This window comes from Oratosquilla oratoria, chromosome 9 (assembly GCF_046742065.1).
Source record: "Oratosquilla oratoria isolate Oo_2021 chromosome 9, ASM4674206v1, whole genome shotgun sequence".
Classification (NCBI taxonomy): Eukaryota; Metazoa; Arthropoda; class Malacostraca; order Stomatopoda; family Squillidae; genus Oratosquilla; species Oratosquilla oratoria.
In genome coordinates, this window is record NC_134785.1 from 13449462 (window position 1) to 13461813 (window position 12352).

At 39.5% G+C, this 12352-nt stretch overlaps 1 protein-coding gene across 4 annotated transcripts in view; it reads left to right on the forward strand.

Annotated features, from left to right (window-relative positions):
- LOC143028241 (alpha-mannosidase 2-like) overlaps window positions 1–10397 on the forward strand; it is a 43728-nt gene extending 33331 nt beyond the window's left edge. For all 4 annotated transcript variants that reach the window (XM_076190052.1, XM_076190054.1, XM_076190053.1 and 1 more), the window contains 4 exons: window positions 938–1057; window positions 2006–2113; window positions 3038–3238; window positions 3964–10397. In XM_076190052.1, the coding sequence (XP_076046167.1) occupies window positions 938–1057; window positions 2006–2113; window positions 3038–3238; window positions 3964–4116 (582 nt within the window). In that variant the 3' untranslated portion in view covers window positions 4117–10397. The remainder of the gene's footprint in view (window positions 1–937; window positions 1058–2005; window positions 2114–3037; window positions 3239–3963) is intronic.
- Window positions 10398–12352: the final 1955 nt, after the last annotated feature.

The window sequence follows — 12352 nt, forward strand, 5'->3', positions numbered from 1 at the left end:
AAAAAAAAAAGGCCAGCAGCATACTATTCAAACATCTGCAACCTCCCACTTACACCTCGCAACACATCTGCATGAAAACTCAAATCACAAAACAAGCTCTCCAAGATCAACCCTCAAACACCATACTCCACCTGACTTTCCCAAACACCAGCCCAGCTTAGAAATCCCTCCCCATGACAGGCAAGAAGCACTGTCACAGCTACATTCAGGTCACCACCTAGCATTGTAGCAGTACCAACACAGAATAGGACTTGCCTAAGAATCATATTGCCCCAGATCCCCCCAGATAAGGGGGAAGGAGCCCTTGGTGTATATATAGATACATACATATACCAAGGCTTTTTCCCCCTCACAAGAGAGGTAGCCAAAAAGGGAAAGGCATAAAATCATTTCCACCCATTCCATCCCTGAATACACTCCACATACCCCCACCCTCCCTCTTATCTGAGCACCTCCTGGATGACAGATCATCCCTGCACCTTGTCCACTGCCCTGGGTCAGAAGCAGTGTCGCAAGACACAGCACATCCACAGCAAGGCCACTTCATTAAATCGGCGACCCCCCCTCTCCTATATATAGATAGGTAGATGATATCTCCCAGTCTTCTCCTTTTCTGCATTAGGGGATGGAGAGGGTGGGGGGGGTCGCTGATTTAATGAAGCATCCTTGCTGTGGATGTGCTGTGTCTTGTGACACTGCTTCTGACCCAGGGCAGTGGGCGAGATGCAGGGATGACCCATCATCCAGGAGATGCCATGATAAGAGGGAGGGAAGGGAGTGGAGGGGAGTGGAGTGTGATGGGGATGGAATGGGTGGGAGTGGTTTTTATGTTGTTGTTTTATGGCTAATTCCCTTATAAGGGGGAAAAAAGCCTTTGCTATATGTATGGTATATGTAAATTTACTGAAGATATTAAAACATTTGCCCCTTCTTGCAGGTGATGCTGGATCGTCGCCTTAATCAAGATGACAACCGTGGTGTTGGCCAAGGTGTGTTGGACAATCTCCGTACACCTAACATCTTCCGGCTTCTGGTGGAAGAAAAACTAATTAATAAGGTCAGTTATTCATTCCATTTTTCTATTTATGCTATTGATCATTTGATTTGCCTACTTCTGTAATTATTTTTATGTACTGCATTTGCACAATGAAGCGGCCTTGCTGTGGATGTGCTGTGTCTTGCGACACTGCTTCTGACCCTAGGCAGTGGACAAGGTGCAGGGATGACCCGTCATCCAGGAGGTGCTAAGATAAGAGGGAGGGTGGAGGGGTGTGGAGTGTATTCAGGGATGGAATGGGTGGAAATGATTTTATGCCTTTTCCTTTTTGGCTACCTCCCTTGTAAGGGGGAAAAAGCCTTGGTATATGTATGTATGTAAATACATATACCAAAGGCTTTTTCCCTCTTACAAGAAGTATGGTGGTGGTTATGAGGTTGGATCGAGTGAGAAATATGAAGGTGAGACAGAATGTGAGGGTGGAAAGACAACTGGTAGACAGGATTGATATGCTGGGATGGTTTGGACACATGAAAAGACTGAGTGACAAAAGATATGTATATGTATGTACTATAGGAAAAATGTGATATACTGGCTAAAGTTAATTTTGAAGTGAGCAGGTAGAGCTTTTCAAGTTTTACCAGGCCTAGATTACAAAAGTGAAGTATGATATATTGTGCATTTAGCTTGGTAAACATATATTTACTTTTATTTGCCTTAAGTATCAGTGAGGAGGTGAGGAGGATAGCAAGGGTGGAAAGGGAGTTGGGAGATAAGGTTGATGAAAAAGTATTGGGATGGTTTGGACATATGGAAAGAATGAGTGTAGAAAAGAGGCCTGGGAGGGAGGGATGGTGAATGGGAGTGGAGTATATAGAGATGAAATGGGTGTGAGTGGATTATGCCTTTGACTTTGACAACCTCCCTTGCAAGGGGGAAAAAGCCTTTGGTATATGTATGTATGCATATATGTATTGGTGTTAAGGAAACATTTTTTTCCATTTGCAGGAATCGCATACTTCTCGAGATGGCCAGGCTGCCTTCCCGTCTTTGCTGGCTCACGGGGCTGTGCATAGTCTCCTTAATCCAATTTATACTCTCATACAGAAGGTGCCTGTAAGTAGTTCATACATGTTGCAAACTATACTTTAATACACTTGGGTTTTGTATATAATATATTATTTTTGATTTGTTAAACAACTTTATTTATTTTATGAATTGATTTTTTTTTTTTTATTATTGTTTTATTTTACCAATTTCTTGTTTTATACAAACTAAAATAGATGGACCTTACAGTTTGCATGCTGAAATATTTGCTTATAATTTTTTTATCTTGGGCATGGATGGCAGAAGAAAGAAGTAGAGGTAAATGGAGAATGGCTGTGTATGGATGATGCTGTGATGAATGAAAGGGAGTTGATGAGGGATGGGGTGTAAGGAAGTATGTGTGAAAAATTAATTTGATGCAGCCCGAAGGTATTTCTCCCCGTCCTCTCTCTATCTGCATGAGGGGATGGAGAAGGGCTGGGTTGCCAATTTAATGAAGCAGCCTTGCTATGGATGTGCTGTGTCTTGCGACACTGCTTCTGACCCAGGGCAGTGGGCGAGATGCAGTGATGATCCGTCGTCCAGGAGGAGCCAAGATAAGAGGGACGGAGAGGGGTGAATGGAAGTGGAGTATGTGTGGATGGACTGTGTGGGAGTGGATTTTATGATGTTTTTTGGCTACCTCCCTTGTAAGGGGGAAAAAAGCCTTTGGTATATATATATATGTATTGGCATGGGACTATTTATATGTGATTGACTGAAAGTAGCAAGAGGAGGGGACCAGTCACTGATTGTCAGCTTTCTACATATGAAAAGATGTAAGGAATACAGTTGAAGTTGATGGAGAGATATCTTAGGCCCTTTCTGGAGACCAAGTGTCAGCCCCACAGGGTTGCACCTCCTGTTTGAGGTGAGAGGGTTGACAGGTTTTGAAAATGCGAAGCTTTGCTGTTCCTTGAATGGTTATGAAACATCACAACTCTTACCTTTCAGAGTCCTGGTCGGCAGTCGTGGCTTCTGGGCGGAGTGCTACCATGTGACGTGCACTTAGTTAATCTTCGCACGATGCAGAACGAACCCACTCCCGCTGCAAAGATCTCTGCTGCCTCAAATGCCGCTCTGACCTTACATCGCGTCGGTTTTGATTGTGGCTTTGCTGCACCTGGGCTTAATTGTTCGACCAATGGAGGAAAGGTAAGGGGAGAGTAATAATTGGCTGAAATATTTGTAAAGTGTGGTTGTTGTTGTTGTTGTTCCCTAGACTGTCCATGGAATGCCACGGCTGAAGTGGGGTTTTCCCACAAATCCTTTATGGAGTGTATGTGTGCGTGAATGTGTATAATGCAGTCTTTCATGACGTGTTGAATAGTATGGGGTGAAGTGTTACATAGTGTGGTTATATTACATGGTGGGGTGACATAAGCATTGACCGGAATGTAGAATATAATGAGAAAATGTGATTGCCAGATGTTGAGGTATAGGGCTGGAGCTGGGTGGCAGGTTGGGGTGTCCATTGAGGAGGTGACATTTTGTTGTTCCCAGGCAGTTGCTAAGGAAATAGAATTTAAATGATTCTAGTTCCACACTGAAAATACAGTGGACCCTCAGATATTGAACTTAATCTGTTCTGTGACACTGTTCATAAATCAAAGGGTTCAGTAAACGAAATATTTGACAAATGTGTCGAAGTACTTCTGAGCTTGTGGGATTGTGTGTACAGATGATGCATTTATTCGTATCCCAAAGTATCATTCATTAACAGACAATTTTTTTTTTACAAATCTTGTTTGTTACTGATTTGATTGATAAACGGCATTTATTATCTGAGGTTCAACTATACTGAATTATTTTTAAAGGAGCATACCCCGTTTCATGCTGCATTGTAGCTGATATTTACAATTAAATCTTTCTTGTTGCAGGTGCGACTGGAAGATCTGTTTACGGCATACTACAGTGACCGTGTTTTCCAGATGTCCTTGTCACTTATGTATGAAGGAGTAGAGATGACAAAATCGTATACTTTATCTTTACAACCAATGGAGTTGTATGCCTTTAAATTGCAAAGACTGTAGCATAATCTATAATAGTATTTTTTATGTTTATTATTATTTATTTAATTTTTTTTCTCTTAAACAGAATTTAAATTTTCTCTGATACATAAGGAACCCCACACTGACACCCTGGCTGTTCAATGGTGTCGTCAAAATATATTTATTTTTTTTAGCCATGATGTGAGTAGTTTTAGCACATTTTTATACATGTGTATAAAAAAATCGAAAAAAAAAGGAAAAAATATTGAGGTTTTTGGAGATTTACCTAACTGACTTTGTATTGCATATCTGTGGATGCATATTTTCTTCCAAGTACTGTCTATTTAAGCTGATTTTTTTTTTTTATGATCTATCTTTATTCTTTATAATTTCACCTTCCCATTTAGGTGTAGGGGGTGTATAATTCAGGAGATTGTGACAAGTGCCATTGTTACTTCTCTGTTTTATCATAATTCTGATTGTTCCTGAAGATCTGTATCCAATTTATTCACTTTTTAAATATCTTTAATTTCATCCAGTCAACAACCACTTGTACGTTTTGTGAGTGATCTATCTTTGCCCAGTGCCCATACTTTCTGTGGCAATGTGTTTCCGTGTGTGGATGTGCACAGAAATAAGAATTCACCTCATCATCATTGTTGTTGCCATTGTAGTCATTAACATCATCATTACCATCGTCATGTTCATCATCATGAGTTATTATAAGTAGCTCTAGTTCCATTGTGTATCCTGGCTCCTGTTCCAATGGCCATTGTGTAGTTTATCTCACTCTCCTTATCTGACCCCCCCCCTGCTTTATCTCTTTCATTCTCTCTTGATCTCTCTAAGAGAGATTTTTTTTTCTATTGCTTGCATTCCATTCAATACCGTAAATGCATTCCTATTAGTGGCGTAGGTCATCCAAACTTGAGAACAGAGGTGCTGATTTTGATTCTTTCTACCCTAAGTTTGAAATTCAGAGTAACTGTGGCTGAGTGGATTGTGTGTAGTATTATCGTAGAATATTCAAGGGTACAAGAAAAATCTCATATGCATGATCAGAATTTAGATCCTTGCATGCAAAGTAATGGCAGTGTTTTTGATCACAGTTATGTAGTTCTTGGCAAGAGTACCATGGTTTTCTTTTTAACCTCTGTGCTATATTAGAGACCCCAGCTAACCGTAAATGGCACTTCACAGATCCTTGCTGTTGTGCCTCCTGCCACTTCCCCATCAGAACTGGCCTAGCGAAGGAAGCACTGTACTTCTGTGTGATCATGATGGAGGTTTTGTTTTGGTTGTAATTGATATTCAAGCCAGAGTATTATTTAAATAGCTATAATGTCCATATATCTTCATATTATTAATATTTTATTCCGAAAGGAAAGTTTTTCTCTTTTCATCCATTTCTTTAAATATTTACTTCCACATTTCCTGGTATGTTGTTCCTTTGTAAGTTCAGGTGTGCCTCTCTTTATTTACTATTATACACTTTCTCCTTGTTTCTGCCCCATTGTGTTTCTCCTTTGTTTTATATATATATTTTTCCTGTGTGTGTTTGTGTGTGTGTGTGCACATATGTATGTATGTATGTACTGTATATGCTCCCTGCACATAACCATTTTCCAGGGGCTGGAACCACATTGTAAATTTCAGAAAGTTTTCACATTTCTTTTGTGTTTTACTTGTCTCTCTAAAGTCCTGAATGCAGGCCAGTGTAAAATTATCTGCTCTGTGTCTCCTGTATCATGAGGTATAATCCTAATTGGTCAGCACCTGGGAATGTACCAAGGATGAGAGAGAGAGAATCTTGTGAAAATGATTGGTTTAAATAAGATTGTGAGACAGTAAAAAATAGTGATAAAGCACAAGGAAATTGGAGAAAGTAAGGGACTGTCAGGATGAAAGAATAGAAGCAAATCAGAAATTACACAAGAATCTGATTCAGTCAGTCCATCACCCTAGATCTGCATTGTACAAGACCCATGGCTCTCAGATAACTGACAGCCACTGGCTTGACCTGTTAATCGCCCTCATTCATGGAAGAAATATTGTGTTATTGTATTGTTGTGATGCATGGAAGGGAATGGGTGGGGTTAGGGAGTATGAGTAAATGATATTTTGATGCAGCCCAAAGGGATTTCTCCCTATCTTTTCTTTTTCTGCATGAAGGGACGGAGAGGGGGGATCACCAATTAAATGATGCAGCTGTGTTGTAGATGCGCTGTGTTTTGCTGTATTGCTTCTGACCCAGGGCAGTGGGTGAAATGCAGGGATGATCCTTCATCCAGGAGGAGCCAAGAAAAGAGGGAGGGAGGGATGGTGAATGGGAGTGGAATACAGACGCTCCTCAACTTACGTTTTAGTTACGTTCCGAACAGCCGAACGTAATGTGAAAATGAACGTAAGTTGTTACTGTACGTTCCAGTAATGTATGACCATTCATACTGTATTATTCATCCATAAATTCTATTACCGTATCTTATAAAAAAAACTAAATCATTAATCATAAACATAACATTGTAAAATAATAACATTAATTTCAAATAGATTAAATTCAAGCAACATAAAGTGAGATGGTGGAGGAGAAGGAGGAGGGGGAGGCAAGGCACGTTCAGTCTGTCGTTTGTGCCATGTAAACAATGGACGCAGCGTCATGCGTAAGTATCGTTTGAACGTCTTGTACTACGGAGAGCGTGCTAAACTAAAAAATTCACTAAAAAAAAAAAAAAAATTAGTCAGTTCAAACATAAAATCGAAAAAACGTAAAACGAATGAACGTAAGTAGAGGAGCGTCTGTACATGGGGATGACATGGGTAGGAGTGGATTTATACCTTTTGACTTTGGCTCCTTCCCTTGCAAGGGGGAAAAAAGCCCTTGGTAGATGTATGTATGTATTGTTGTCTGGAGTGTTTGGTGTCTTCTTTGTGATGGTTGCATTTAAGGCTGTTTTTTTACCGAGGCCAGCCCTGTTCTGTGTTGGTTTTGTTTTAATGCAGAACGGAGACCTGAGTGGGGTATCACTAGTGTTGTTTTTGCCATCTCATGTCTGGATGGATATATAAAATGATCCATCTAGACATCCGTCATTCAGGAGGTGCTAAGATGAGAGGGAGGGTGGAGGGGTGTGGAGTGTATTCAGGGATGGAATGGGTGGGAATGATTTTATGCCTTTTTCTTTTTGGCTACCCCCCTTGTAAGGGGGAAAAAGCCTTGGTATATGTATGTATGTATGTCTGGATGGGTTTGATGGAGAAGGGGCTTCTGTAGTGGTCTTGAAAAGTGTTTTGTGATCCGAGTGTGGAAGTGTTTTTGTATTGATGTGTTGTGTGGTGCAGGTAATAGGTTGGAGATGTTTGAGTAATACGCAGCTTTTTATTCAGTTGGTTGTGGTTGTGTGATGTAATGAAATGAGTATATAGGGTTGAGGGCTCTTACATAGAACTGTGTACCTACCATTTTCATATGATGTTCAGAAGTTTTTGGTTTCTGTTTGCAGGTGTTCTATTGGGGTGAGTTTTAGTACATCCAGTTATTGTTTTCAGTGCCTTTTTTTTTTTTTTTTTTTTTCCCCTTCATGGAAAATTCATTGTTGTTGCCATAGAAATGAACTTGCTTGTGAAAGAAAATTGGATGTGAGATATACGGGAATTGATAGGGTTAGCAAAAGTGTGTGTGTATGGGTGGGGGGGTGGGGGGGATAGTGGAAGGTTCTTCATGGTACAGGAATGGTTGTTACAGAATCATGTTCAATGCATCCTATCCTTTCATACAGCACCATTTGTTCAAGAAAAAAAATTCAAAGTGTATTTATGTATATGTGGCAGAATTCTCTTCATTGTAAAGGTTATGTGATATAAACTTTTTAAAGACGAGTAAGAGGAATGTGCAAAAAGTAACGAAGATGATCATACAAGATGGGCGTCAAGGAGAATAAGCTCCCGTCTGCGGAGTTTCAAAACCCATCAAGAGTCTTGTTAACACCTGGAGGTGCGTACAAGAAGCTGACGCTTATTCTTTGGACTGGGCCTGCCATCTCCAAGTTCAGCTACATTTCCTCCATACTTTCTCATACGGAGAACTCACAACCAGCAACTGCCTTCCCTGTACTTCAAGCAGGTGACATAGAAATAGTCCCACCTTAATACAACATAGACAGCAGCCTAGTATTTCAGAGTGATCTACAGAAGGACCCAAGGATAGTTGACAGCTGCTGTAGGGTTGCAGATTTCCAGTCAATGAAGCTTAAGGCAAGAGTCATTGTTATTAATACGATTAACTTCCCTTATAACGGGGAAGAAGCCTTTGATATATAGATAGTATTATTAAGGAGAGAGATGAAAGAAGGAGTGCATAAATTGGAAAAAAACAATTTTGGACTGATTGCTCCATTCTGTTTTTGGTATGTACATTGATTCATTTGCTCTGTTCATATTCATAAATTAAGGATATGGGCCCCATGGAACTAAAAAAATGGGAGAATTTTTCACTTATATATTTTTGCCATTGGCTATAGTGATTGTAAAATAATTCACGCACATACCCACACATGTGGTTTGATGGTGCAGTGGTAGGGTTCCTGGCCACCACTACAGTGGTCCGGGATCAAATCCCACCCAGGGCTGAAATAATTTCAGTATTGCTGCACCGCGAGTCGCTACTCCAATTCTCATGGGTGGGGAGTTGGGGGTGTAGGTATGTGTAAGGTCACAGTATTACCCATAGATTGGTCATATATGAGCTCAAAACTCTTCTGGTAGGGAAATAGCTATCGATCATAAGTCCGTCACATGATCCAAGACCACACACATACACACACACACACAGAGTGGTGGATATCTGGAACAAATTGAATGAGGAAACAGTGAGTGCAGAAACTATACAAGAATTTAAGATCGAACTAGATGCTGAAAGATACAAAAGCGGGTCACTACGAGCATAGCTCTCTTCCCATAAAATACAACTAGGTAAATACAACTAGGTAATACCTGCACACACAGACTCAAAAAAGATAGTTAAAGAAGAGATCTGAAGAAGAACAGTTTTCCACACAGAGTGGTGGACACTTGGAACAAACTGGATGAAACAGTAGTGTGTGCAAAAACCATTCACGAATTTAAGAGCAAACTAGACACTGCGAGATACAAAGGCGGGACACCATGAGCATAGCCCCCCTTCCTGTAAAATACAACTAGGTAAATATGCATGCATTAGATTGGATATAAGAGGGATAACTGTACTTGAGGGCGAGGGACTGACTGATCCTCCACCTTCCCTGTCATCCTTCCTTGCCCCTCAGGCAGCAGTCCACCAACCACTGATATCACAAAATACATAAACACCCTGTGGCCCAATTACACTGGATATGGGAGGAATTACTGTATATGATTTATGTGTAGGAAATTTTAGTATCTTTTGAGCAAGATATTCCCCAGGTTTGTGATTATTCAGCTATGGAGTGACCCAGTACCAGAATCTGTGAGAAAACAATGTTGTCAATAGCATAATTGAATCCAGTTCTGACATATAAGTTCATTTGTACCTTGGAATTGAAGAAAATTTTTCGAGTATTGTGAAATGTTTTATTCTGCACTGAAACTATACAATTGTAGTGTCAGATTTTTGTCATTGTATAGAGGACCTTCTGGTATATGTATATATGTATAATTTTTTTTTTTTCTTAAGTTACTAAAGCTTTTAGGCATAATGGACATTAGGAGGGTTTAAGCTGGGTTCAGAGTGCAAATTCTGAGGATAATGGAGAGTTAACATGTACAGCATTGTCAAGATGTGATGGCAGATATATCTTACAACTTGTGATTTTTTAATGTAATATATCTAGAACGTGTAGCTAATGTATGGATGATTTGGATGTGCAAGGAACATTATTTCAGAGGGTTCATAACGTGTGAGACACATCATTATGGCATGACAGTGTAAGAACAAGACCAAGAAGTATAGTGTGACAAAATTAGTCTAGTATAGTGACTTATTGTATTGTGTTTGAAGTGAACACGTAAACATGGCAAGAATGAATTAATAAGTTTAAAAGAGTGGAATGCAGCTGAATGTAAGTCATATTGTTGACTGTTATATGGACCAGGAGAAGCAGATGAAGCTGAAGAGTGTCTGGGCAGATTGCTTAGACGGTCAGTAAATTGTCTAGACTGAGAAGAGCAGACTTTTTTCTGCTAGGTATTAGTAAAGGTTGTTTATAGCTTAGTTAGAGTCACAGGTAATTTTAGTGGATTTTGTACATGGAAATTGGATGGTATGTTTGAGATTCTTGGTTGTAAATGTGTGAATAATGATAATAATTGTTCCCTTGAGTTTCATTGACTGGAAACCTTTCAGTAACAAACAACACCCCTTCAGCCCTTCCGTATCTCTTTGGGATGAAATATTAGACTGTTGTCTGCAGCTTTAGGCCAAAGATAGGTCTCTTCCCACCACTGGCATGTTGAAGGAAGAAGAAGGGAACAATTACTAGTTGTCGGGTCTACTTGAAAAAAATGGATTAAAGATAGTCAAAGATGTTAGACCAATGATTCCCAAACTTTTCTGGCTTGAGGCACCCTTGCCAAGCCTTTCAGAAGTCCCCGGCACCCTTATTAGAAAATCTAAATTCTAGTTTGTCAGTATTTTGTTGATTCAACATCAGTGTAATAAAATTTTGTCCCTGGATAATATGAAAATACTCATCTTTACACTGATGCTGCTTTTGTGAACAAAAATGGATGACGGAGAGAGTTGGTAATGCGAAAATTATTTTTGCCCTGAATTTTGGCGGCACCCTCAGTTGATCTCACAGCACACTGGTTGGGAACCACTTTGTTAGAGATCTTGGTCTTAGTCTGGAGACATGAGTACCAGACTTGTAAGGCTGCATCCTGAGATGGGAGGTGAGGATGATATTAGGATTTGAAGATGATTGGCATGAAGAAGCTTTCTGATGTCAGAAATGTAGGTCAACCACAAGTATGTACTTATTTTTGGGCCCAGAATTGTATGAACTGTTGTTATATGTACTTTGAATATAAACACAAAATAAATACCTGGTGTATGTTAATGTGATGCACCAGGTTTTGTGGATAATAATTCTCATAACATGAAGCCTGAATCCATGAATGTGGAAAAAAATGTAATGGGTTGTGGCAAGTCTGAAAACTTGCTTAAAAAAGAAGAAAGAAAGAAAGAAAAAAAAAGTGTATATATAATTTGCCCAAAAATAAAAGAAAAAGAGATTCCTAAAGGATGTATTTCAGAAATCCCAACTGGAAAATGGAACATGATAAATGCAACAGCTTACTGCATGTAATGCATGTTTCTTGTATACAGTGTTTGCACTTCCAGGTGTATGACTTACAATGACAGTAATTATTGCCATAAGTTTTGCTGATTGGAAACCTGCAGCTCCACAGTGGATGACAATGATCCCCAGGCCCTTCCATAGATCTTTCAGGAAGTATGAGGAAGAGGTAGATTAATCACTAGTTGTCAGCGGTCCATATGCAAGGAAATACAATGTTGTTAGATCTTATGCCTATTCCAAATCTGCACCTCCAGATGGAAGTATAGTTAAATTTTGAAAATTGGCTATAAGTGATTTTCTGTCCTCAACGAGTATGTTACAGGACCATGGAACACCTGTGGCATATATCCATCATTGGTCTCTATAAATGAACAGAACATATGTAATCTATATATATATCATGATTGTCAAAGTGAATGCCATATTTTTACTGCCATATGTATGTACTATACTGTACTTTACCAACATTTTAATGATAACTCCCAAATTGCAAATAAAAAGTTTACCATACAACATTGAATAATTTATTTCTAGATAGCAGTACCCAGTCTTGTGTATTGTATATACTGCATATCCTGTCCAAATCAGAAGAGTGGTGATACAAAGTAGTAGACCAATGATACAATAATAATTTGTGCCTCAATTTTCACAGACAAGGAACTCATGGCCCCTGAGGCCCTCCATCGATCTCTCCAGGAAGAAATGTTGGATTTGTTGTTGTCTGTGATATCAGTGTGGTACTTAGTGCGACTAGCTAATAGTGATAGGGGAGGAGCAGTTGCCTGTTGCAAAAGCTTACATAACATAAGAATGAAGGAGACTGCAAGAGACCATAAGGCCTACACTAGTCAGTTCCATGTCCATTACCACCTGTCATCCCCATACATAAAGTTGTCTGTTTCTTAAAACAACTGAAAGTTTCAAAGTTCACTACATGGTTACTAAGTCTATTCCATTCATTGACC